General features: G+C 40.6%; 2 protein-coding genes across 2 annotated transcripts; both read right to left on the reverse strand.

Moving 5' to 3' along the window:
* Nucleotides 1–913: 913 nt before the first annotated feature.
* Nucleotides 914–2,472, reverse strand: LOC125079548 (hemoglobin subunit epsilon-2). The gene is made up of 3 exons (XM_047693230.1): nucleotides 2,312–2,472; nucleotides 1,982–2,204; nucleotides 914–1,123 (listed from the first exon to the last, which is right to left on the reverse strand). The coding sequence occupies exons 1-3, from the start codon at nucleotides 2,401–2,403 to the stop codon at nucleotides 995–997; spliced, it is 444 nt and encodes a 147-aa protein (XP_047549186.1). The 5' UTR covers nucleotides 2,404–2,472; the 3' UTR covers nucleotides 914–994.
* A 12,997-nt stretch (nucleotides 2,473–15,469) lies between these two features.
* HBE1 (hemoglobin subunit epsilon 1) lies at nucleotides 15,470–17,108 on the reverse strand. The gene is made up of 3 exons (XM_047693877.1): nucleotides 16,913–17,108; nucleotides 16,582–16,804; nucleotides 15,470–15,723 (listed from the first exon to the last, which is right to left on the reverse strand). Exons 1-3 carry the CDS (start codon nucleotides 17,002–17,004, stop codon nucleotides 15,595–15,597), a joined length of 444 nt encoding a protein of 147 aa, XP_047549833.1. The 5' UTR covers nucleotides 17,005–17,108; the 3' UTR covers nucleotides 15,470–15,594.
* Between the last annotated feature and the right edge of the window lie 9,074 nt (nucleotides 17,109–26,182).

Below are 26,182 nucleotides of genomic sequence, written 5' to 3' on the forward strand. Positions count from 1 at the left end.
GGCAGTGGTGTCCCTTATTCTATACCACTGTACTGCTTTTTTTTTTTAAGGTTATATTTATATGTCAGAGAGAGAGCACACAATCAGGGGGAGGGGCAGGCTTCCTGATGAGCAAGGAGCCAATGCAGGACTGGATGCCAGGATCCTGGTATCCTGACCTGAGCTAAAGGCAGATGCTTGACAGACTGAGCCACCCAGGCATCCCCATTGCATGGCTTTTAAGGGCCTAATTTCTCTCCTGTCACTTTGACCCAGCATGCTATTTCCTAAATTTGTCATTTTCCCACATAAATGACCTTTTATCTACACCAAAGATTTAATGGAATTGGAAATATGTTCCAGGTCACAGAGCTAGCAGATAAGGTACAGTTTCAAAGCAAGGCAGTTAGTTCCTATGCTTTAGGGATAGTTCCTCCATTAATACCACTGAAGACACTAGGGAAAGTTTAGAGCATGGTCCTTGCCTGGGTCTCTGGAAAGCTCCTTCACCACTCTCTTACAGATAATAAAAATGTGTTTCTTATATTATTTAATATAAATAAAATACAACATCAAAAACTCTGAGATTATAAAAATAGAAGCATAGACAGGTCCCCTACTTGAAGTTCTAATGTGCCCCTACTCACTATATCGACCATCTTCTTGCGTTTCCCAAGAGTACCTCCATGCACTCCCTTGTTCTGAAGACACTATTCAGCTCAAGCCTACTTTCCCTTCCTAGAAGTAACTGCCCCTTGAAGCCACTCAAATCTTGCAGAATCTTCTATTTCCCCAAATAACCCCCTTCCCTAAAGAAGTGCTTTCTTTTGTTGAATCAACATAAAAGGTAAAGACAGAGAGATAAGACAAAGAAATTCATTACAGAGCACAATTTTTATTTTATTTTTATCATATAGCAGGTAAGTCTGGAGGCAGGGCACTGTGGCCGTCTTCGGGAGACAGACTCTTGGAACTCAGGCCCTCTAGCAGGCACTGAAGTAGTTGGATTGGAGCTTCAGTGGTACTTGTGGGCAAGAGCGTTAGCCACAGCTGTTGTCAGTTTCTGCCAAGCAGCCTGCATCTGGGGGGTAAACTCCTTGCTGAAGTGTGTTGCCAAGACAATCAGTATCATGTTGCCTAGAAGCTGGGGAAAGAGTAGGATAAAAAGAAAAAAGTGCCTAGTGAACAGAAAGTTTCAAGCTGGCCACATTGATTTTCTTCCTGATAAGAGACTGAGCAACTTTCAGGACCCTGATCCCACAAATATATACCATGATATGTAGGACATTGGCATCAATATGACTCCCAGCCCTGTACCACCCATCATGCTCTATCTTTCTGTCATTTGCCCTGTCAACTTCTGAGCCCAAAACATTGCCATGGATGGCTTCTCTTTTCTAGAAACTCTGTCTTTTTTAAAAGTAGGATTAGAGGACTGCAAGGGGCCTTACTATAGATAGACTTAGTCCCCAGATAATATATTCATTCAAATTGTTTGGACCCTCCCATGACAAAGAATCTTGAACCATGTATACAAGAGCATTTCATCACTGCTAAAAGGGGCAGGGGACAGAATTGTCCATTGAAAAGATTAATCTTATTTTGTCTTGCTTAGTCCTGGTTCTAAACTCAAGAATCATTCAGAAATGTATTCATCATTTTTAGAGAAAACTTCAGTTACCAAAAGCAAGATATTCTTGCTGTAATTGTATTCTCCCAGCCAAAAACATTTAACTCAATCTTGGCCAGTGTTCTTCACACATGTATTTTTTTAGAAATGTAAGATGACCAGTGGCCTCCACTGGTCACAGTAATTACCCTGCTTGGCCTTACCTATGATCTTTAGAACAACCTAACTACCAAAATCAAGCCTTTCCTTGAAATATAATGTCCCAAAGAAATGCTTTTATGGGATCAGACTTAACTATCTGTGTTTTCTAACATATCTACACTGTAAATATCTAGGATGAAAGAACAAAGCACAGGCATGCCCAGACCTCACCTTGAAGTTCTCAGGATCCACATGCAGCTTGTCACAGTGCAGCTCACTCAGCTCAGCAAAGGTGTCCTTGAGGTCATCCATATGTTTAACAGCATTTCCAAAGGAGGTCAGCACCTTCTTGCCATGGGCCTTAACCTTGGGGTTGCCCATTATTGCAGACTCAGAGGACAAGTTGCCAAAACTGTCGAAGAACCTCTGGGTCCATGGATAAACAACCAGGAGCCTATGGGATGTTCACAGTCACAAACGAGATGGGAAGTCAGAGTAGGTAAGAAAACTGACCAATACCCCTCCAGGAATACTGCCTTTCTTTCCCCCTCCGGTGCCTACCTTCCCAGCACCTCGCCTCCAACCAACTCCACATTCACCCTGGCCCACAAGCTAACAACAGCAGCCTTCTCCTCAGCAGTAAAGTGTACCATGGTGTCTGGGAGCTTACTGGTAACCAGTAATGTGCCAGAAGTGAGTCTGTGGTGCTACTTCTCTGTGTGCCTTTTATTCCTCATTTCTTGTTTCCAAGCCCTTGCTTCTCCCAATGAAATGAGACCATTGGTCAACAGTGGGTTGTCACCACGAGGGGTGGGGTTTGGACAAGGGAGGGTCAGCAGGATGGACATCTGGGTCTCTGATAGCGTTGGAAGGCTCTATCAGGGGGATTCTGCTGTCCTTTCCCCGCCATCTACTAGGCATCTCCTATCTCAAGCTCCCCACCCCATTATCTCTGAGGTGACCTTGTGGGCTGACCATGAGGCATGACTAGAATTAAGAGAGGTAAAAATTATAAATCTGTTGGGCATTGTGTCAGATGTTTACAAGATATCATTCAGTCATTCATCCTGGATATAAAAGAAGCCACAGCTTTTCCTGGTCACCATTTTTTCTAAAGCTTAGATGGGGCTCATGCTTTTATAGTTCTTATAAGAAGAAAAGACTCCAATGTAGCATCAGTTCTGAAATAGAGCAGGTAAAAACTGGGTAATTTAGAGAACTAGTATTATATGATTATGGCTGAGTTCTATTAAAATACATGTACTTGTTTGAGTACCTTTTTTTCCACTCTGACTATATAGCACTGTGTCTGGCCAATACCATGTATCCACTCCTTGTGTCAGAAAATACACAATTGAGTATTGGGAAGAATTGTGTGTTCAATGGAGAGAATATTAGGCTCTGTGGCAATAGCAATTGATTAAGGCAGCTGTCTTTGGCATTTGCTGGATCCTCTGCCTTGTTGTGCTTAACTATTCCTCATATGTAATGAGGCAGAGGCAATCTTCACTGATAGAATTCCACACACTACTGCCCCTGTCACTTAAGGTACTTTGGTATTGTGCATCTCAAACAAGCGTTCATTGGTCTAAACAAGGCACACTTCTGGGGAGAGAGGGAATGACTTACTTTATCTTATTTTTTTCTTTCAGAGTTTATTACTCTCACATTTTGAGCTCCAGGCAGCTGGTTGATTTGTTTCTCACCAATCTCACAAAAAAAAAAAAAAAGAAAAGAAAAGAAAAGAAAAACAGTTTAAGAAATAATCTCCCTGCATATTTACAAAGGTACACTAAAATTTAAAGAGTTCAACTCAATAAATTAATGTTTAATTTCTGCTATTAGAAAAGAAATCTTTTGAGATAGTGAAAACTTTTATCAATTCATCTTGGAAAAAACTTATATTTAAAATGTGGATTGTTCTGCCATTACTATGCTTGGTAGTTTACTGTGGTGCCTCTAAGATGCAGAATTTTTATTATCACAACCTCTGTCATTCATAAAGAGCTAATTGAATTACAGCATTTGGAGAAATGTCTTTGAAAAATATCTTTTAAAAGTAGCAGAATGATCAAAAGAATAAAATGGAGAAAAACAAAATAAAACAAAAAAAAATAAAATATGGATAAGAATTGCTAAGGTGCCAGAGTCTAGTTTACCATGACAGACTTGATGATCAGTGAGCTCTCAGACCCAAGCTGTGACGATGTGAACACTTGGTACAGAAATATTAAAAAAGAAAAAAAAAAAAAAAGAGGGGGGTGCCTGGGTGGCTCAGTAGGTTAAAGCCTCTGCCTTTGGTTCAGGTCATGGTCTCAGGGTCCTGGGATGGAGCCCCGCATCAGGCTCTCTGGTAAGTAGGGAGCCTGCTTCCTCCTCTCTCTCTGCCTGCCTCTCTGCCTACTTGTGATCTCTGTCTGTCAAATAAATTAATAAAATCTTTAAAAAAAAAAGTGTGAATCAATCCCCAAAAGATTTCTTCAAGAAAATAAGTCAATGAAAGGAAATAAAGCGAGGAAACTTTGACCACAGCCAGCAATCCCACTTCCTTTCAGCTGTGGGCATGGTCTGAGGGAACGGCTCAGAGTCCATACTCTCTGATGGTGCTGGTGCTCGTCTGCCTGGTGTGTTCACACTACAACCCCTCAGAGTCAGGGACATTTGCAACTTGAATGTTGGCAAACAGCCTTCCATCTTCCCAGCAAACCAGATAGTGATTGTGACAATTACCTCCACTCCTGCCTTTCTCTCATCTTCTCTAGACAATTACTTTCCAAGACTTTTTGATTCTTCTCCTTCATGGCTGTTCCACACTTGACCTCCATGCTCACTGTTCCAACTGTTGTCTGGAGACTTATCACATCAGTGCTAGCTCATCATCATGGTCATCTAACAGTTTAACAGTCATTCATCACATATTTAAAAAACACATATCGGGGCACCTGGGTGGCTCAGTTGGTTAACTGTCTGCCTTTGGCTCAGGTCATGATCCCAGGGTCCTGGAATTGAGCCATACGCCAGGCTTCCTACTCAGCTGGGAGCCTGCTTCTCCCTCTTCCGCTGCCTCTCCTCCCAGGCTCACGAGCTCTCTCTCCCTCTCAAAAAGAAAAAAAAAAAAAAAAGGTAAAAAAATAAGAAAATGAATATCTACTGAGGCCAATCATGCCATGCATTGTTCTAAAAACTGGGAATCTTGGAAAAACAAAACAGCATATATAGTGTTGTCATGCTCATGTTCTAGGGGCTGGGGTGACCAACACTAACAATTAAATCGATGAAGAAGAGAATCTCAGATGGGTGTTACATGACAAGAAAAAAATGCATCTGATGATATGGTAGCAAGGGACTAGAGGAAAAAAAATATATATATAAGGATAGAGTTCCTAAAGGAAGTTACATTTGAAGAGAGACCTTAAAGACAAGATGGAGCCAGGCATAAGTCATTTGATGAAATAAGTTCCCAGAAGCAGGGAAGGGCAGGTACAAAACTAGAGGCTGGAGAGAAAAGGAAAAAGAAAGAAAGAAAAAGCAAATCTGACATTTCCTTTAGAGAAAGTCATAACATGGTTCAAGAGAGATGTTGCGGAGAAGAGTAGGAGGGAACAGAGTTGGAGAGATTGGCCTGGGGCCTCACTGTTTGGTCACATGAGGGTAGAGTGGGTATTTTACACTAAGGCATGGGCAACCAGTAGAGATTTGTAAATGTGGCATCAGCATGATCCCTAATCTACTCAACACCCACAGCCAGGCTAATCTCCTAACTGCCCTGCTCAACACATTACAGCCTTGCTTATAATCCCGAGTTAACTTCCAGCCCTACCAATATTCCTGTGATCTATCCTCCCCAACTGTTCTATGCAATTTCTTTCATTTTCCTTTTAATCTTGTAGAGTTCATCTGCTGCACTGGGCTGCCTTCTCAGCCTCTCCTTGTTCATCTTCCCCACCTAAATCCCCTCCTCTCTGAGCACTTTATAGGGATGCCCCTTCTCTAAATACTGCAGCAAATCTGCCCTCTGGGACATGGTCTCTCCTGATGGCATGTAAGCATTCCTCAGCAGCTCTGACCACTTAAACCATAAAATTCTTCCATAAAGCCCAAGGCTAGTTCTTTGGAGTTGATTTCAAAAAGAGTCATCCCTTGCTTGGACCTCCAACCCTTCCCACCCCTAATCTATCCTCACAAGGGCTTGTGACAAACAAGCAGCTTTTAGAAAATTCTTCCCTCTTATCAGGAGAATAGAATTACAATCCTTGCCTAGACCTTGCTTTTTTAAGACTTGGGTTAATTTTCCTCTGAAGAATCCCCACACTGGTACTCGACCTCCATTGAGAGGTCTTCGCTGGATTCTTCACCAAGGCCCATATAATCATCTGGTTTGGAGGACTTCTTGTCCCATGACACCATCCTCTCTCTTGACATCCCCCCATGTCTTCAGCTTTAACCTGAAGAGCCCACAAGTGTATGTTCTCTCCAAGTATATGTCCCAGGCACACATGCTTTTCATTTTGTCCTGTTGTTTTTTATTTTCTTGCCAAAATCTTTACTTCATACAAAAATTGAATGGGGAAATTGTGTAAACACACACACATACACAAACAGTTCAACATATAATTCCTGGGGTTCTCACAAGTATAGAAACAATAGAAAAGTAGAACTGAAGGCAATTACTGAAGAATTCTTTAGCAGAATACTATTATTACCCTATTATTATTGCTACTGTTATTAATACCACCACTGCCATTGCTATTGTTTGAAAATCAAAGCTGTTCCTGGTGACTTTACGCTACTGGATCTCGGTGGGCCAGGGCCTTAGCTGCTCCAGTCACCATCTCCTGCCAGGCAGCCTGCACCTGAGGGAGTGAATTCCTCTCCAAAATGGTCTGGCAAAGCATTCAAGAGCATGTTTCCCAGGAGCTGTGGAGGCGGCAAGAGGTAACAGATACCTACAATGAATAGAGTTCCGGATGGGCCTCCAGGTTCCTGGCTACCCAACTCCCATTCAGAACCATGGCCAATGTCAGTTTCCCTCATGCCTGGCATCTTGCTTGCTCACTAAAGACAAGTGTGTTCTTCCAAGACTAATATGTGGCCATGATTTCACTTTTTCTTTCTTCTCACCACCAATAACTTTCCACATATTTTGTGGGCTCAAAAACAAAAATTCACAGCTTTCTTTCTATGTACACTCTAAGCCCCATGTTCTTGTCATTTCCTTCTCTCAGAGACACTCTGCCCCACTTCAGGATTTATAGGGTGTAAGGATGAAATGGGTCTCTGGGAACAATTTTGTACAAATATCCAGCCAGTATATGAATAACCTTAGCAATATATTCATGAACCCTAGGTTCCTTCTTTATATAGAGCCAACATACACCTACACAGATATTTCTCCCTGGCCTTGTATGTGATGTCCCCTGTTCAACTCAGTTATGCCAAATTTATCTATTCACTTTTTCTTTTAGTTACTCTTTGTCCACCCCACAAAGGAAAATTTCAGTGCTCTTTGCCAGTCTTCCCTGAAATTCTTATCACTCTCCCAGACATGTCCTTCGATGAAAGCTGAAGCATGGGTAAGAATCTGGAAAGTTCAGAGATTTAGGATTTCTTTGGCTACCAGTACAGGAGCTGTGATGGTTTCAGTGTAAGTCTCCCTCAGTTAGCAGTGACTGCCACAGGCATAGTGAACTATTGAACTTGAGTAGATCTCCTGTGGGTCAGATCTGGCCCATGGTCACTATTGCCCACATTGTCAGAGAGAAATGGTTCCCATAAAGCACCAGTTTGATTGCAAGAATAGAGTAGTGTTAGGTAATAAAATATAGAACTATGCATCTTATTATCTATGTGCCCATTTAAAATAAAACATGTCTGCTTGTCTGGGAAAAATGGTTTATCTCTGTATTTGTGTCTACAACTGACTATGTATATTTTCCACAGCACAAGAGTGTGTTCTGGCTGGGGGCCCAGGGTTTTGGTTTGGTGTAGCTCTTCCGTCTCAGTGAAAACAGTGGTAGAAGATTCACTGGCAGGTCACGTTGATTTTTAAAGAGCCAATTCTCAAAAATGCTGGGTCCACTTTTCTGTTGGTTTTAGTCTGAGAATTACATCAGGAAGTACTTCCTTTGCTTTCACTCATGTGTTGTAAAACAGCTCTAGGGGCACCTGGGTGGCTCAGTCAGTTAAGCATCTGTCTTTGGCTTGGGTCATGATCTGGGGGTCCTGGAATCAAACCCTGCATTGGGCTCTCTGCTTAGCAAGGAGTCTGCATCTCTCTCTCCCTCTGCAGGTCGCCCTGCTTATGTTCTCTTGCTCGATCTCTCTCTCTGTCAAACAAACAAACAAACTCTGAAGGGGAAAAGATTCTTTTTACACTGACTAATGGTCTCTATAGTCATAGGGGTGCCATCACTACACTTTAGATCATTTTATCTCCAATTCACTACAGTTTTTGACAGGGCACACTTCCAGTGTGACAGAATCAGAGTTCATACTAATTGTTTTCCTCTGAAAGTGATGCATGATCTCAGATGCTATCTGATCAGGAGTCATGAAGCTTCATAAATCTGGTTTGATTATTTTCCCCTGAGACTAGAGAACTGCGATCAAGTAAAAATGCAGATCAAGAAGTTACCTGTGAATTTGATTCAAGGGAATCTATCTTCAAATGATTTTTCATTTGAAATTGTATTATTATAAAATTGTAAAATCTTTTCAGTCCTGATGATCTCAACTGAAGCTTATGTCTGTTCACTGATGGGGACTCAGGAAAAGTTTAAAGCCAGAAAAATGAAATGTATCAACAACTGAATAGCTATTTTAGAGTTGTTAACAAAAATTTGTGAATTCTCACACTCTAATGATGAGATGGGAACATTTTTATTGGGATTAATGGATAGGGCACAGATCTAAGGGAAACTCAGATTAGAATCTCTTCAAGCGTGGAGCTTTGTGGCACATTGGATGTATTCAGTGCAGAGCCTCTCTTAGAAGCATGGTTCAAAGGCTGGTGTGCAAGCCTCTGAAAGCCTTAACAAGATTAAGATGTGATTCTTAATCACTCTCCTTCAGGCTATTGCACTTCTGTGATCCCTCATTTCTGTGAACAGCCTCCCTGTGCTCCCAGAAACACAGACAGTGAGTCTGACAGTCATCTGTAACCACTGCTTCCCGCTTTGCTTTCAGGAAAACCTCTTTCCAAGGTATGCTGACTTTCCTTCATGCCCACAGCCATTCCACCCTTCCATCCTTCCCATTTCTTTCTTTTGTTGTTGTTATTTTTAGAGATTTTATTTTTTTTAAGTAATCTCTACACCCTACATAAGACTTGAACTCACAACCCTGATATCAAGAGGCATGCTCCACTGACTGAACCACCCAGGTGCCCCCTGTGTCACTCCTTCTGACATTGCCTAAATTCCCACCTATGAAACTGGTTCTTCACAAAAGCCCCCAAGGGTGTTTTTCAAATATCCTTTTGACAAATACATTGAACTTCTATGCATCATTGATTGTTCTATGTACTGGTGATTTAAGATAAATAGTTCAGAGAGAAAAACTGCTTTCTCAGAACTATATTCTATAAAGGGAAACATAGATAGAATGAGTAAATTAATCAATCAGCAAAATCATTTCATATATTATTATTTGCTCTGAGGAAAATTCATATTGATGTGAGTGGGATACAATTATGTTAGCAATGATCTCTTAAGGGGGGCACTAATTGAGCTGCGGCCATAATGACATGAAGATGTTGCCATGGAAAGACACTAAGAAAGAAAAGTTCTGGCAGTTGGAATAGCAAATTTTTTTTAAAGATTTTATTTATTTATTTGACAGAGAGAGATCACAAATAGGCAGAGAGGCAGGCAGAGAGAGAGGAAGGGAAGCAGGCTTCCTGCTGAGCAGCGAGCCCAATGCGGGACTCGATCCCAGGACTCTGGGATCATGACCTGAGCCGAAGGCAGCGGCCCAACCCACTGAGCCACCCAGGCGCCCTGGAATAGCAAATTTAAAGCTCCACGGGAAACACACACACTCACACACGTGCACAACCTACACATATACCTAGTTAGAATATAGACAAACACTGGGTCAGTGGGGTTGATATGGAAATAGTAAAGAAGAGAATGGTCAGAGAGGACGTCATAAGTAGCACCTGCTTAAATCTCTTTAGGATTATCTTCATTATCTTGAGTGAGAAGCCATTAAAGAATGTTTTTTTAAGATTTTATTTATTTATTTGTCAGAAAGAGAGAGAGAAAGCACACAAGCAGGCAGAGAGGCAGGCAGAGGCAGAGAGAGGCGGAGAGAGAGGCAGGCTCCCTGCCGAGCAAGGAGCCCAATGCAGGACATGATCCCAGGACCCCAGGATCATGACCTGAGCTGAAGGCAGAGGCTTAAGCGGCTTAACCTGCTGAGCCACCCAGGCATCCCACCATTAAAGAATTTTAATTGTGATAAGGATACCATTTCTAATCCATTTGTACTCTTGTCTAGATTAATATTGCAAGAATATCTTGTTCATTACCAAAACATTTTGCTCAAGTGGCTTGTATAGACTATTGAGAAATATTACTTATGCCACTATTATTCAACATACTATTAGAAGTCCTAGCATCAGCATTCAGACAACAAAAAGAAATATAAGGTATTAAAATTGACAAAGAAGAGTCAAACTCTCTCTTTTAGTGGATGACATGATACTTTATGTGGAAAACCCCAAAGACTCCACCCCCAAATTACTAGAACTCATACAGCAATTCAGTAATGTGGCAGGAAGCAAAATCAATGCACAGAAATCAGTTGTTTTTGTATACAGTAACAATGAAACTGTAGCAAGAGAAATTAGGGAATTAATTCCATTTACAATAGCACAAAAAGCCATAAGATAACTTGGAATAAACCTAACCAAGGAGGTAAAGGATCTATACTCTAGAAACTACAGAACACTTATGAAAGAGATTGAAGAAGACACAAGAAGATGGAAAAAATATTTCATGCTCATGGATCAGAAGAATAAACATTGTTAAAATGGTTGTGCTTGCCAGGCAATCTATAGTTTCAATGACATCCCAATCAAAATACCAATGACATTTTTCAAGAGCTAGAACAAACCATCCTAAAATTTGTATGGAATCATAAAAGACCCTGAATCACCACAGAAATGTTGAAAAAGAAAAACAAACCTGGGACATGACATTGCCTGATCTCAAGCTATATCACAAAGCTGTGATCATCAAGACAGCATAGTACTGGCACAAAAACAGATCAGTGAAACAGAATAGAGAGCCCAGATATGGACCCCCAACTCTATGGTCAAATAATCTTTGACAAAGCAGGAAAAAAAATATCCAATGGAAAAAATACAGTCTCTTCAATAAATGATACTCGGAAATTTGGACAGCTATATACAGAAGAATGAAACTCAACCATTTGTTTACACCATACACAAATATAAACTCCCAGTGGATGAGAGACCTCAATGTGAGACAGAAATCCATCAAAATCCTAAAGGAGAACATAGTCAGTAGCCTCTTCGACATGGGCCACAACAACTTCTTTCAAGATATGTTTCCAAAGGCAAGGGAAACAAAAACAAAAATGAACTTTTCATCAAGATCAAAAGCTTCTGCACAGCAAAGGAAACAGTCAACAAAACAAAGAGACAACCCACGGAATGGGAGAAGATATTCACAAATGGCACTACAGACAAAGGGCTGATATCCAAGATCTATAAAGAAGCTCTCAAATTCAACACCCAAAAAACAAATAGTCAAGTCAAAAAAATGGGTAGAAGACATGAACAGACACTTCTTCCAAGAAGACATACAAATGGCTAACAGACACATGAAAAAATGTTCATCATCATTAACCATCAGGGAGATTCAAATCAAAACCACATTGAGATACCACCTTACACCAGTTAGAATGCCAAAAATTGACAAGGTAGGAAATATCAAATGTTGGAGAGACTGTGGAGAAAGGGGAACTCTCTTACATTGTTGATGGGAATGCAAGTTGGTGCAGCCACTTTGGAAAACAGTGTGGAGGTTCCTCAAAAAATTAAAATTAGAGCTACCCTATGACCCAGCAATTGCACTACTAAGTATTTACCCCAAAGATACAGATGTAGCGAAAAGAAGGGCCATGTGCACCCCAATGTTCACAGCAGCAATGTCCACAATAACCAAAGCGTGGAAAGAGCTGAGATGCCCTTCAGCAGGCGAATGGGTAAAGAAGATGTGGTCCATACATACAGTGGAATATTACTCAGCCATCAGAAAGGATGAATACCCAGTTTTTGCATCAGCATGGAAAGGACTAGAGATTATGCTAAGTGAAATAATTCAAGCAGAGAAAGTCAACTATCATAAGGTTTCACTTACTTGTGGAACATAAGGAATAACATGGAAGATATTAGGAGAAAGAAAGGAAAAGTGAATTGGGAGAAACCGGATGGGGAGAAAATCATGAGAGACTATGGACTCTAAGAAACAAACTGAGGGTTTTAGAAGGGAGGGGGGTGGGGGGATGGGTTAGCCCAGTGATGTGTATTAAGGAGAGTATGTATTGCATGAAGCACTGGGTGTCATACACAATGAATCCTGGAACACTACATCAAAAACTAATGATGTACTGTATGGTGACTAACATAACATAATGATAATAAAAAAGGACGAATTGTAAATGTCTTAGGCATTGAGTGAGGAGTTTGTGACAATGTATCATTCTGTTACTCAGCCAGTTTTATAGGGAGGAAGCCACAGCCCTTCTTTGTTCTCAAATCATTTAAGATGGTACTGTATATTGACTAACAGAATTTAAATTAAAAAAAAATAAATTTTAAAATTTTAAAAAAGGATTACATAGGACACACAATTTAATATTTCTCAAAATAGTAATAATGCCTCTATCCAACATCACAAGGAAGCAAAATAAGTAAATTAGGGCAGGGTTGGGTGTGCCTCCACTGTTTTTTAATCCATTTAATAGTCAGCACACTTACTGCAGCAAAAGGTACTCCCTCAGAGTCAACAGACAACCATCTGGCAGATTTCATATATCTACCAATTTGTCTCAAGAAATACAGGTGTTTGGGAGGCTGGGGCAGGGAAGGGTGCTAGCATGTGTTCTGTGCACAGAGTAGCAGAAGATTCCATGGCATGGGCTTCAGATTCAGGGAGTTGTCTATGGCATGAATTAGATCTATCCTCCCTTGCTGTTTCACTTCTCTTCATTTCTAATCAGACTGAAGCCATCTTCTTTGAGAATTCCATGTGGATAGGATAGGCAGGAAATGGTGCTGCAGGAAGCAGAAACCTAATAACGTGGGATTTGTCTTCAATGGTAGAGAGTGAGAAGACACTATAAGGTTTTCATCCTGGTAATGACATCACTGCTGAATCTCCAAGAACGTCCTGGTCATCATGATATTATTTTGCTCACATGGATCTTATTGTCTATCAATAATAAATAAGTCTTTTTTCTCATCTATTTAAAGTCTGAGGAGCTCCTGGATGCCTCAGCTACTTAAGATCTGACTCTTGGTTTCAGCTCAGGTCATAATCTCAGGATCTTGAGACTGAGCCCTGTGTAGAGCTCTGCACTCAGTGGGGAGTCTGCTTGGAAATCTCTTTCCCTCTCCTTCTACCCCTCCCTCCTGTGCTCACTCTCTCTCTAAAATAAACATATAAATCTTAAAAAAAAAAAATTAAGCTGAGTCACCCAGACCTGTATCTGGGTGTGCATATGCACATGTGTGTGTCAGTTATGAAGTTGTTACCATTTATTTTATTTTTTTTAAAGACTTTATTTGTTTATTTATTTGACAGACAAAGATCACAAGTAGGCAGAGCAGCAGACAGAGAGAGAGGAGGAAGCAGGCTCCCTGTTGAGCAGAGAGCCTGATGTGGGGCTCGATCCCAGGACCCTGGAATCATGACCTGAGCGGAAGGCAGAGGCTTTAACCCACTGAGCCACCTAGGCGCCCCAAGTTGTTACCATTTAAATGGTCTTAAACTGGTAACATTGAAATTGAAATCTAGACCCTTAAGGGATAAAGAACATATCTTCTGCCCACCACTCCATTATTACCATCCTTGACAGGTGTGACAGACAGAGTAAGAGTTAAAGGCGAGAAAGAGAAAATGAGACTGATCCAATTAAAAATGCATGTTTGTTATTGACTGACACTGACTGACTCATAGACTGGGTAAAAGGTGTAGCACCAGGAACAGCTTCTGTTTCCTTTGCTGAGGGGCATAAAGAGAGGCTACAGGGCTCTGGGACCAGTGCTGTTGACAACCTGCAACTAAGTAATCATTTGCCTATCATCACTGTTGTGGAGACATAAGCCCAAATCAGAAGGTAGTTCACAGGACAAATTCTGATCAATGCATGGGGGCAATGAAATGCCTGAGAGCTAAAGTTGCCAAGATATGGCAAACTAACTTGTAAAATATGAAGGTCTCGAGCCTTGATGTGAAAATTTGACTCAAGGACTGGAGTTCAGGATTTCCTAAGGAACCTAGCAATGACTCCCTCAAAAGTAATTCAGTTCATGTATTTCCTCACAAGTGTCCCCAAGTCAGTGCAGTGCCTCTTGTTAGATTTTGCTCCTCCCCTTCCCACCCCCAGGCTGGGAGATTTCAGTCATCGACTACCAGCTCCTTCCTTGTCATCCACAGTCAGATGTCATCTTTTTCTCACTCTACTTCTGGTCGCCCTTCACATTTTTTGCAGCTGTCACTGCTTTTCTTGTGTTTAGGCCATTATGTCTGTTGTTCTGATTTAGTCTCTGCAATTTTAAATTCATTTTGTGTGAATTAAGTTGATTACTCCCCCCCCATCACCACCTACCATTCCTTGAGTCACTATAGTTCTAAGGATATTTATTGTTTACTCTTGCCAAAAGCATAATAATAGTTTTTTATTTTTATATTCATGGCCTAACATTATCTTGTCTTTCCTAAAGCTCTACCTATGTCTCACTGTTGCCTTTATTTCAAGAAAGCCATTTTCCTGCAAGTCACCAAGCCCTAACTTACTGGTTTTAAACTAGGAGCCTTTATTAGAATCTCATCTGCCATGTGAAGTCTTGGTCATTCTTCCCTACCACAAATTCATACAATATCCTAACTCCAACTTTATTATCAGCATGTTACATTTGATTATAAAATAACATGCAATGATTTCATGTGTCTTAGCCTTGGCTCCCCATTGAGACCACAAAATCCTTTGGGAAAGAAGAGGTTGTTGTTGGTTCATGGAAATTTTCTGGAAAGCTCCCAGCCATCCCTAAACTCATCCTCTTATGCCCAATTCAGCCTCACAAAATATATGGTAAGTTAGCTCATTCAGTATGTACACTAAAGCAAATTGAAAAAGTAACTCTAGCCTAGACTTTAGGTCCCTGCAACAGTTTTAAAGCTGAGACATGTACCACAAATCTGAGGTAATGCTTAGCACCTCCTTCCTTCCCCATCTACAGTAACTTTTTGCCACACTGCCCTGTAAGTTCCTGACATTTGACTAACCCTTTGCCCAACCCAGAAAACTTCTTCTGAATTCCAGCATCCACCCAGATCCTCTAGAATTCTCCCATAATATCTGTCTTCCCAAAGGAGCTCTTATTTCTTCTGTCTCCTCCCACCCCTCAGCCAATGAAATTTCTCTCCTTTAACACAAGAGTGAAAGATGGAGAAGACATAACATTAATTTCTGATTATGGAATAGAATGAGCTTTATTAAATGGAAGCTGTGCTTTCAAGGCCAAACCTGAATCCCCATATGCAGGAGAACACTGGGGGCACAGAAGGGTACTGCTGAACTGAAAAGAGGACTCAGTGGTACTTGTGGGCCAGAGCAGTGGCAACACCAGCCACCAGCTTCTGCCAAGCGGCCTGCACCTCAGGGGTGAACTCCTTGCCAAAATGAGAAGCCAGAATGATCACCAGTACGTTGCCCAGGAGCTGTTAAGTGAAAGACAAATGACAAATAGGCATGTTGAGTAGAAGTTCTCAAAAACAATTACATAAAAAGTGGCTCAATTCCTACACTCCCTGCCAACCCCACACCTTAAACTGCTCCAAGGGGTGTGCCTACGAAAAGTCCAGATAAGCTATTCCCTAAATTCAATGTAATGAGTGTGAGCTTTCCATTTAACTCCTTGCCTCCCTAGATTCCCATCCTCTCTCCCATGCCACCATTTTTATTTATATCTCTCTCTCCCTCCCTCTCTTATCTACCAATTGACTAATTCCAGTAATAATGGGATTTTAGGGCTGCATGGGTTCCCACACTGAGATTATTTAAAGTCTCCAATCATTGCAGGAACAAGCCTCCATTTGGTAACAATATTGACAGGTAATTTAATATATTTTAGAGAACTTGTTGTATATTTCTTTGAGACAGTCTGTCTAAAACTTCCCCCCCCAAATCTTTCCCTAAACTTTTGTCATCAGGACCCACATAAAATAAGACATTTCTCCTTTCTTGAGATGGGGCCTTTATCTACCAAACACCAAATTCCATTCCTCCTTGAACAAGTCTGCTATTCTTTGATGTTATTCTCTAGGATGAACACTTCCAGTTCAGACAAAAGTTCTTGAAAAGTTTTAAGCAAACTCTGGCTGCTAATAGCCCTTTATTGTCACTAGTCTTGAATCAAGGTGGTCCTGGTTATGCCCATTGGAGGTCTGTCCTTCTAACACTAAGTTGGACCCATAATTTCTGAAATTTTTGTTAGTCATTCCAATCAAAGACTTGACTTGCTTTACTATATCAAAGTGAAAAGTAATACAAGAGCACATGAACACTTCCTGACTCACCCTAAAGTTCTCAGGATCCACGTGTAGCTTGTCACAGTGCAGCTCACTCAGCTTAGCAAAGGTGCCCTTGAGATTGTCCATGTTCTTAATAGCATCTCCAAAAGAAGTCAGCACCTTCTTGCCATGGGCCTTGACCTTGGGGTTACCCATGATGGCAGAGGCAGAGGACAGGTTGCCGAAGTTGTCAAAGAACCTCTGGGTCCAGGGGTAAACAACCAGGAGCCTGTGTGATAGGAAATTAGAGACTTTCAGAAATCTTGAAGCATTTCCCAGTCAGTTGGCCAGGCTCATATTCACCACCCTTTCCCATGCCTTGAAACCCAGTGCCTACCTGCCGAGGGCCTCGCCTCCAGCCTCTTCCACATGCACTTTGCTCCACAGGCCAGTGATAGCAGCCTTCTCCTCAGCACTAAAATGCACCATGATGTCAGGTCTGGGAGCGTACAGGTGGTCAGAGAGAGAAGCAGGTATGTGCTGTTGCTAGAAGCTGTCACCTTTTATTCTTTAAGGCTGACCTTCTGGCCCCTTGTTCCTCCTAGTTCTTTGAAGTCATTGGTCAAGGCTGAGCTGTGTCCCTCAGGGGTGGAGTCAGGTCAGGAAAGGGTCATCAGTGAGGAATGTACACTGAACTTGTGATAACGTGTCTTGGTTCCTGAGAAAGCCTTCCATTGTTGGCTCTTTCTCTGCCCTCAACACAATTTTGCTTCCATTCTCCTTTTCACCCTCTTTTCCCCTGATTTGGTCCTCCAAGATAACATCCATCTCTCCCTTTCTTCTTCTCCAAGAAAGACCTGTAGAGAGGAACTAAGCCCAAGACAGGGAAAGAGTTTGAGTCAAAATAGTTTTAATACTTGAGTTAAAGATGGTGACAGGGACAAAAACAGAGTCAAGAAGAAAAAAATACAGTTGTTGATACAGCATCTCAGCCAGTTTTAACTCACTTGAGTGGATTATAACCAAGCCTCTGGTTCTTAGTTTTCCAAAGGAGACCAAACACATGTGTGGTTATTTCAGGAAGCTGAACAGGGTAACAAGGGATTTACAATAGGACTAAGACCTCAATCCCAAAGTACAATTCCTGAGGGCAATTTCACAGAGAGAACAGAAAGAATAAACTTATGTCCTATGCTTCCCTGGAACCTTCTCTCTGTCCATTTCTCTCTGACTTCAGGGGAAACTGGCTACTTTGGGGAGATTTCCCTGAGCTCTTGTCTTGATTTTCTGCCCCAGTAATGCTTCTTTAATCAGTGAGACAGCTCAGGACTCTGCAATTATTTAAAACCAGAACTTGTGATCAAGCTGAAAAATAAATGAACTGGCAGGTTAACTAGGCTAGAGGTTGAAGTATGTTTAATATTTGTTGCAGCCATAGGTGCCAGAGGCTTCAAATGCCTCTAGTGTCCTTTTGTTGTTTGTTTGTTGATGCTGCTCTTGTCTTTGGGCTTCCCTAAAAGCTCAGCATGAAATAAAGTCTGCATCTTTCAACTTTTTCAATTGTAATCCCGTTATTAGTCTGGAGTCCAGTTGGTATGGTGGTAAGGAATGTTGGAGGAGAAGCATTCTGTAATTCTGTAATTGCATAATTAAGTTCCAGTCTTTAATGGGCTGTGACTTTTACAGCATTTGTTAGCTTTTCTCCTCGTAAGAAAGTCAGGAAAACCTCCCTGGGCTAGACAGTATATATTACAGATTGAAAGACAGCACATCTGTAGCTCAGTGTGAGGCTTATGAATTCTGATTCTGAGGTCAGTCAGATTGGTTGAATGTAGTCTCTTACTGCTTAGGTGCTTGTTGAGTCAAGCTAAATTATATTAGCTGTTCATTTTGAAGTATTTTACTTATTTCTCCTATGAAATATCATTATTATCTCCCTTTCCTGGATGAAAAACCCAAAGTTTAGGGATAAGTGAAATGGTTATCCAGATAGATCAGAAAGATTAAATCATCAGAAAAAGCAAACAGTATGAGTATTTATTACATACAGCCAAACTGTGGAAAATGCCGAGATGCCCTTCAACAGATGAATGGATAAAGAAGATGTAGTTCATATACACAATGGAATATTACTCAGCCATCAGAAAGGATGAATACTGGGTGTGGTCCATAAACAATGAATTCTGGAACACTGAAAAGAAATTTAAAAAAAAAGGATGAATACTCAACTTTTAGATCAACAAGGACGGGACTGGAGGAAATTATGCTGAGTGAAGTACGTCAAGCAGAGAAAGTCAATTATCATATGGTTTCACTTACTTGTGGAACATAAGAAATAATGTGGAGGACATTAGAAGAAAGAAAGGAAAAGCGAAGGGGGTGGAAATCGGAGGGGGAGATGAACCATGAGAGACTATGGACTCTGAGAAACAAATTGAGGGTTTTAGAGGGGAAGGAGGTGGGGGGATGGGTGAGCATGGTGGTGGGTATTAAGAAAGGCATGGATTACATGGAGCACTGGGTGTGATACATAAACAATGAATCTTGGAACTAAAACTAATGATGTATTGTACGGTGACTAACATAATACAATAAAAAAAATTAAAAATTTTTAAAAAACACTAAACTAAAAAGAGGTTGGGAGCACTTCCAAGTTGGTGAATGGATCAAATTGCTAGGAAGGTGGGGCACCTGGAGGGTGTATAGAACCTCTGTGGCATTCCCATCCCCATATCTTGCCCTATGTACTCCTTCCCTTTGGCTATTTGAGTTGCATTCTTTACAGTAAACCAGTAAGCATTAAAAATAATAATAATAATAAAATTAAAAATTAACAAGTTAAAAAACATGTTATGTCTTAAGGTATTTAAATTAAAAGGATTTTTACAAAGAAATTCTAAATTTTGATAAACATTAATACCTGCCTCTCAGGTGTTCTGTAGTCTTTGCACCTTTGTAAGCTCTCTGAAGGATTTTATGAAATTTAAGATGCCTTTTTTCAGCAGGGAAAAATAAAATGTTAAATCTTGCTACTTAACTTATGACAAGTATAAATCCTGTGAGTCAAATATTATATCTTTAGGTGGTTTTCTTATGGATTATATAAGTCACACTGTTGGTAGGTAAACTAGGTCTTTGGCCCCACTACATGGTTTTCATAGCATTATCTAAGAAAAATTGCTCCAAAAATTATTCTTTACCACAAATGAGTTTTTTCTTTTAATTTTTTATTTTAAAAGTGGAAAACCATAGACAGGGTTTATAAACCACTGAAGCTATAAAAAGCTGTGTAGGATACTTTATTAGGGAGGCTATCAGTCTGTTTCCATTACTCATCTGAATTTAAAGTCTCATTACAGAAAAAGATGGTATCTATCAAGGTTCCACGAGGTGTTGCCTCCACCTAGAATAAGTTGGTTACCATGAGGAGCGGGAGATTCTTGTGGCTGCCATGCAGGAAGCCAAATGAACATCTGTTCACCGAAGGAATGAGAGAACAGACCACACTGGTGTCAGGCAATAAGGCTGCTTTCTAAGTCCTGTGTCCCCCTCCTCGACACCATCTCTCACAAAAACTGTAGGTTAGTCAATCAGAGCTGGGTTTTGTTCTGAGTGATTTCTCCCAGTTGGCATAAATTTCCCATTCCCTCAGAAATGTAGCTCTATTTTCTTGCTTTCCTTGATGCATTCTCACCTTAAGTTGTCTTAATCTATTTTTGTGATTTGTTTTCAAAAACAGGGAATTCCTGTGTGGTTTTTTTCCCCCTGTTTATTGCAAGTAATATTGCCCAATATACTCTATGAACTAAGAAAAACAGAGAAAAAGATACTGTGAAGGAGTGACTCTATTATTAGAGCCAGTGTTTTCTAATCTTCCTTCCCTTCAGTTTACTGCACTACCATGGGTTATTGGTCCATATCCCATGGCTCTGACCTGAGATTTAATAAACTATGTTCAAGCAGAGTACCTCTGAGGCATTCATAAACCCAATATTCAGATTTCTTCCTAGGGTTGATTCAAATGGGACTCTTCTAGGTATATACAGGGCTTAGAATCTTGTATACAGAAGTAATGGGAAAAGATCCAGTTTTAAGCTAAGCTTCCATGTCTGCCTCTAGAAGATTGGGAAGTCTTCGACTTGGTGACTTCTGAATTCTACAAAACATTTAATGATTTTTTTTTAACTTAGGCATGCTATCTTCAGCACTTTGGGTATTCAGTATTAAGCTATGGCATAGCATGTTTCTGGAATAGAAAATTCACATCTCTCTGGAAAAGGCTAAATTTGAAGTCTGGTAAATAAGCAGGGCTTAAGTGGAAGCAGTTATGGTTATGGTTGGACCCCATCCATTACCAAGATCATCCACCATGAGGAATTATGAGCAACTAGCACCCTTTGTTTTGTAGTCCTGGTTGGGGTAGCTCGTGATTGCTCCTTCCTAAAGACTTTGTAGCCTTTGCTAATTCTAGCCCCGGGGGGGGGGGGGTTCTTTCTGAAACCAAGTTCCCAGGACCCCTATTTTACTGAGTTTGAGGCATCCGTGAGGGAAAGGAATTTCTCCTAGATTCCTAAAACCAATGAGTTAATGTAGCACTTCTCTGTACTCCAGCCGATTCAGGCCCTAAAGTCACCAATCTTTTCCTGTCCCTGTTTGACTGATTGATTGATTTTTTGTGTTTTGTTTTGTTTTTATTTTTGTTTCTCTTCATCCCCCTCTCCCCTCCTCCCCCTCCACTTTCTTCTCCTTCCTGCTCCTCTTCTTCCTGATCCTCCTTTTCCTCTTCTTCTTCTTCTTCGTTTGTTAATTCATTTGCCTTCTGGAATTTGAGGGGCTTTTATTTCATGTTGTTTTCTTTTTAATCAACAGAAGCAGGCAGATCCCCTGTTTTTCTCCTTCTAGTGACTTGAGCTGGTGATACCTGGGTGGGGTCAGAACGTGTGGGCATAGATAAGAGCTTAAGACTACACAGAGCTGTGGCAAGGGAGGGAACTAAGACACTAAAGATAGTGGAAGCCAGAGTACTTCTCTTATTGTCTTCAAAGACTCCATCCTTGGTTCCTACACAAGTCAATAAATGCAAGAGCTTGTGGGCTAGTGTTTGAAGGTCCTGCAAGGTTAACTACTCAGAAGTGCCTGATAAATATGTTCTGGGTAAAATGTATGTGCGTGTGTGTGATCACAAATATCTGAGTATTGTCAGAATATAAAGGCCACAGTAACTAAATAATGTGCAAGACCTAAGAAGCCAGGAGAATAAATCACATTCTCTAAATTCAACTGAGATTAGAAAGATAAATTTAGTGACAAAAAGAGACACTCATCATCATTTGAAAGAGACAGAATGGCTTTCAGGCTAGAAGTCTTATTTATAATCTTAGGAAATATTCTGATGTAAAAGAAAAGATGCCAATCATTAGAGTTGACCAATAAGGAAAGAGTAGGAAAAGGAAGATCTCTTTTGTTAAGTCTAGAGTCTAGAGATGTTCTGAACCTCACATAACATTTATGTCCACACCATGACTAGACATGCTATGGCAATGGATGAATAAGCCACATCTGATCCCATTGGCAAGAGAGCTACTTGACATCATTGCATCCAGCTACATGCCTTTGCACAATTTGTTCCCTCTCTTTTTATCTGATTGCTGTAAGGAAAGGACTTATTATTCAATAGATATGAGTATTCTAGTTGTAAATCTCAATGCAGAATAATAAACAACCGCCTTGGTTTCTATTTTGGTCTGTGTGCCTCTTATTTTGGCCAGAATAAGCCTTCAAGAGCCTATCTCAACCTACAACTGGGCCACATCTTGGAACTCAAGAATCAGATCAAGGTCTTGGCTGCTGGGGTCTGACTAGCTCTAGCTGTCCTTCCTACTTCCAGCACTGCTCCACCAATTGCTTTGTACATACAGCAGTGGGTATGTGTCTATACTCTTTGTACTTCTAGTTGTGTGTGTGTTTGACCATTCAGCACTGCAAAAGTGCTAAGAACAAGAGATGAGAAAAGCAGAGTCCCTGTTTTCATGGAGGGCATAGTGGGAGGAGTTAGACAAAAGCAATTGAACAAGTAGAACACAGGGATGCTCAGCGAACAAAGGAAGAGAAGACTGGATTGAAAGGCAGAGTGTGATGGGGACAAGGGTGGAATGTGATTGCTATTTTAACTAGTGTGGCAGGAATGTTCTTATATAAAAGGACACGTGAGAAGATAACAATAGATGATGAGGGAGCAATTCATACAGAAACATCATGAAATGTTTAAGGCATAGATAATTGCAAATATAAAGATTCTGAAGTGGGAGGATGCTTAGGATTTTCAGGGAATGAAACTAAGTCCAATGTAGGCACAGATGAAGTGAGGGAGAGGTCATAAGCTAATCTATAGAATTTGCAACAATAATAATTCCTGTATCAGAGTTGTAAGGAAAAAATGAAGTGTGTATATATATATATATATATATATATATATATATATATCCCCTGTCAATGGGGGAGCAACTGTATAAATACACACACACACATACACACACACACACACGCACATATATATGCATATGATTAATGCACTCTTTATAGTTATATCTGCATATATGCATACATATGTTTGTGTATGTGTGCGCCCCACCCCCCTTATTGATAGGGGATGTGTTCCAAGACCCTCAGTGGATGTCTGAAACTGCAGGTAGTTGTGACCCTATATGTACTCTGTTTTTCCCTATATGTAGATATTTAATGATAAAGTTTATAAATTAGTCATTTTAAGAGATGTGGTCCATATACACTATGGAGTATTATGCCTCCATCAGAAAGGATGAATACCCAACTTTTGTAGCAACATGGACAGGACTGGAAGAGATTATGCTGAGTGAAATAAGTCAAGTGGAGAGAGTCAATTATCATATGGTTTCACTTATTTGTGGAGCATAACACGTCCTCCCCATGGAGGACATGGGGAGATGGAGAGAAGGGAGTTGAAGGAAATTGGAAGGGGAGGTGAACCATGAGAGACTATGGACTCTGAAAAAGAACCTGAGGGTTTTGAAGAGGTGGGGGGTGGGAGGTTGGGGGAACCAGGTGGTGGGTATTAGGGAGGGCACATATTGCATGGAGCACTGGGTGTGGTGCAAAAACAATGAATACTGTTAGGCTGAAAAGAAATAACAAAAAAAAATAGTTTAAAAACAATGACTCTATTTAATAATAAAATAGGACAATTATAACAATACACTATAATAAAAGTTATGTGACCTCAAAGGGATATGAAGTTTCTTTTGGGGATGAATAAATGTTCTAAAACTGATTGTATTGATGGCAATACAACTGTGAGTATACTAAAATCACAAAACCCTATATTTCAAATGAATCAGTATGTGAATTATATCCTAGTAAAGCTGATATACTTACAAGGTTTCAGACCAATAGTTCAGATTGATAAGCTTAGACATTTACTTGAAGGCAGTAGGAAAATTTTGATTCCCCTTGGTGCCCCAGAGAGATATTGCAGGACCACGTCAGCAAGTTAATTCTGGTGTTGGTAGGGACAGACCAATGTAGGCATGAATAATAGTCAGGAGACAGTTGCTACAGTTCAGTGAGGAAATCGTAGAGTATGAAGGAGCTCAGAGGCCTGGGGTTGGACAGGTAGCCTGGGGAAGGAGGAACACTTTTCAGAGGCACAAAGGGAGATCTCTATTGGAAGTTTGGGCTAGGTCCAGAACCAAAAACATTCCCTAAGAGCAGGGAAGAATCAGGAACAATTATACTTATTTCCCCATCACTTTATCATTGGGAATCTTCCCTTTTTCAGGCCCCTAAACAGCATGTGATCTCTTCTTCTGGTTTACTATACTTCTATGTTTATGTCCTAAATAAATGTCAACTCTGCAGACACTGCTGTAAATCGCATTCCTCTGATGATTCTAAAGAACTATATAATAAGGTCTCCTAGGGAATTGTATAGAACTTTGATCTGAGCCTTTCATTAAAAGTCCAGCTGTTCTGGGACTGCCCTGAGAAAGATGGTCAAGATGGTAGAAGGGTCAAGACTGATCAGAACTTTGACCCAGTGATTCAGCCACAGACAGTGATCTATACCAAAAGAAGAGGGCAAGTCAAAACCTGTGGTGAGCACAGAACAAAGGTGGTGGGGTTGAGTTCTCAGAAAGTCCTTCCATCTTTATCTTTTACTAAGAGAATAAACAAGGGCTGTATTTCCTCAGACTGTGGTGTAGTTTCTGCCACGACTGGCCAAAGCCATATCCTTCAGAGTCCTTCTCTGATAGTATGTCCTCTGTACCAGTCATCTGACAAATATTTGTTGACCACCTACTCTGAACCACTCTTCAAGGATGTGGAGATCCACAGGCAGATAAACAGATAAAACATAAACAAACAAATACAAAAACACTGTGAGTTCTTTTTTACCAAATGGAACCCAGAGGTAAAACATGTGTGGGTGGGGGGTTGGGGGGTGGGGGTGGGATACCACTGGTTCCTTGGGAAATACAAAATTAATTTATTCTAAGATGGATAAATTTTAGGATCTAAGTTACATACAGGTTGAATAACTTCTTTATAAATTTTAGAGCCTGAAGTCCACACAGGTTGAATAATTTCTGTGAGAAAGACTAGCTTTGCCTGACTTAGAATCCTTAGTCTTGAGGACTTCCTTGTTTCTAAGTCTTGAATTTCCAAGAGCTCTGAACTTTCTGCCTAAGACTGAATTCTAGCTGGTGCCCCCAGTTCCTATATTCTCATCCAATTTTCCACTAGACTATACTAGACCCTCCTTGGGCCTTGATGAAATAGGGCCTCATTCTTTCTCCTGGTTCTGGATCAGAACCCCATCATTTCTAACCGCAGCTATTACAATCACCTACTAATCTCCTCTCTTAACCTCAATAAATATTGGAAGAATGACTTGCTTCTGTGTCTACTTCTCTATCACAGCATCTGCTATTTTGCAGTAAAAATCATCTGTTTATCTGAATGATTATCAGTCCACACCAGAAAAGATGAATTACTTGAGCCCAGGGACATTGCTTCATCTACATTTAATCACATTTGTAAAGTAGAGTCTAACACAGAGCCTGTTGTAGAGAAACACTCTGGAAATGTTTGCTGAATGAATAAACAAATGACTCTTGTCCAACTCTCATTTTGTGACCCAAATTATCTTCCATTTCCACAGACGTGACCCGATTCTTTGGCTCAAATCTCTAATCCTCATGTCCTCACTCTTCACCTGTACGGTAATACTGAAACACCTTGGTGTGGAATGAAAATGTCTTCTCATATTAGCTCCTGATCCATCTGCAGACTCTTTCCTACTGAGTCTACTCACATAACTCACCTGATTACCATAAGGGGATATTCACAGTTTCTGGTCTGTGCTATTTCTCTCTGCATCACTATATCCTACTGTATTGTCTGGCATGGACCAGCAATGATAGCAATAATGATAGCAATAATAGTGGTCATTTCTTCAGTATGTGATCTGCTTCTGGCATTTTTAAAAGAGATTTACCTATTTATTTTAGAGGGAAAGAGGGCACATACATGAGCAGGAGGGAGGGGCAGAAGGAGAGGTAGAGAGAGAATCTCAAGCAGATTCTGGCTGAGCACAGAGCCCAATGTGGGGCTCAATCTCACAACTCTGAGA

The sequence above is a fragment of the Lutra lutra genome, chromosome 10 (genome assembly GCF_902655055.1).
Source record: "Lutra lutra chromosome 10, mLutLut1.2, whole genome shotgun sequence".
NCBI lineage: Eukaryota > Metazoa > Chordata > Mammalia > Carnivora > Mustelidae > Lutra > Lutra lutra.

Excerpts from the sequence above, each read along its gene's own strand:
- LOC125079548 (XM_047693230.1), bottom strand. The coding sequence starts at position 2,403 with ATGGTACACTTTACTGCTGAGGAGAAGGCTGCTGTTGTTAGCTTGTGG. Across the intron at positions 2,205-2,311 it reads GGAGGCGAGGTGCTGGGAAG|GCTCCTGGTTGTTTATCCAT; the intron begins GTAGGCACCGGA and ends AACATCCCATAG. Across the intron at positions 1,124-1,981 it reads TGGATCCTGAGAACTTCAAG|CTTCTAGGCAACATGATACT; the intron begins GTGAGGTCTGGG and ends CTCTTTCCCCAG.
- HBE1 (XM_047693877.1), bottom strand. The coding sequence starts at position 17,004 with ATGGTGCATTTTAGTGCTGAGGAGAAGGCTGCTATCACTGGCCTGTGG. Across the intron at positions 16,805-16,912 it reads GGAGGCGAGGCCCTCGGCAG|GCTCCTGGTTGTTTACCCCT; the intron begins GTAGGCACTGGG and ends CCTATCACACAG. Across the intron at positions 15,724-16,581 it reads TGGATCCTGAGAACTTTAGG|CTCCTGGGCAACGTACTGGT; the intron begins GTGAGTCAGGAA and ends TTCACTTAACAG.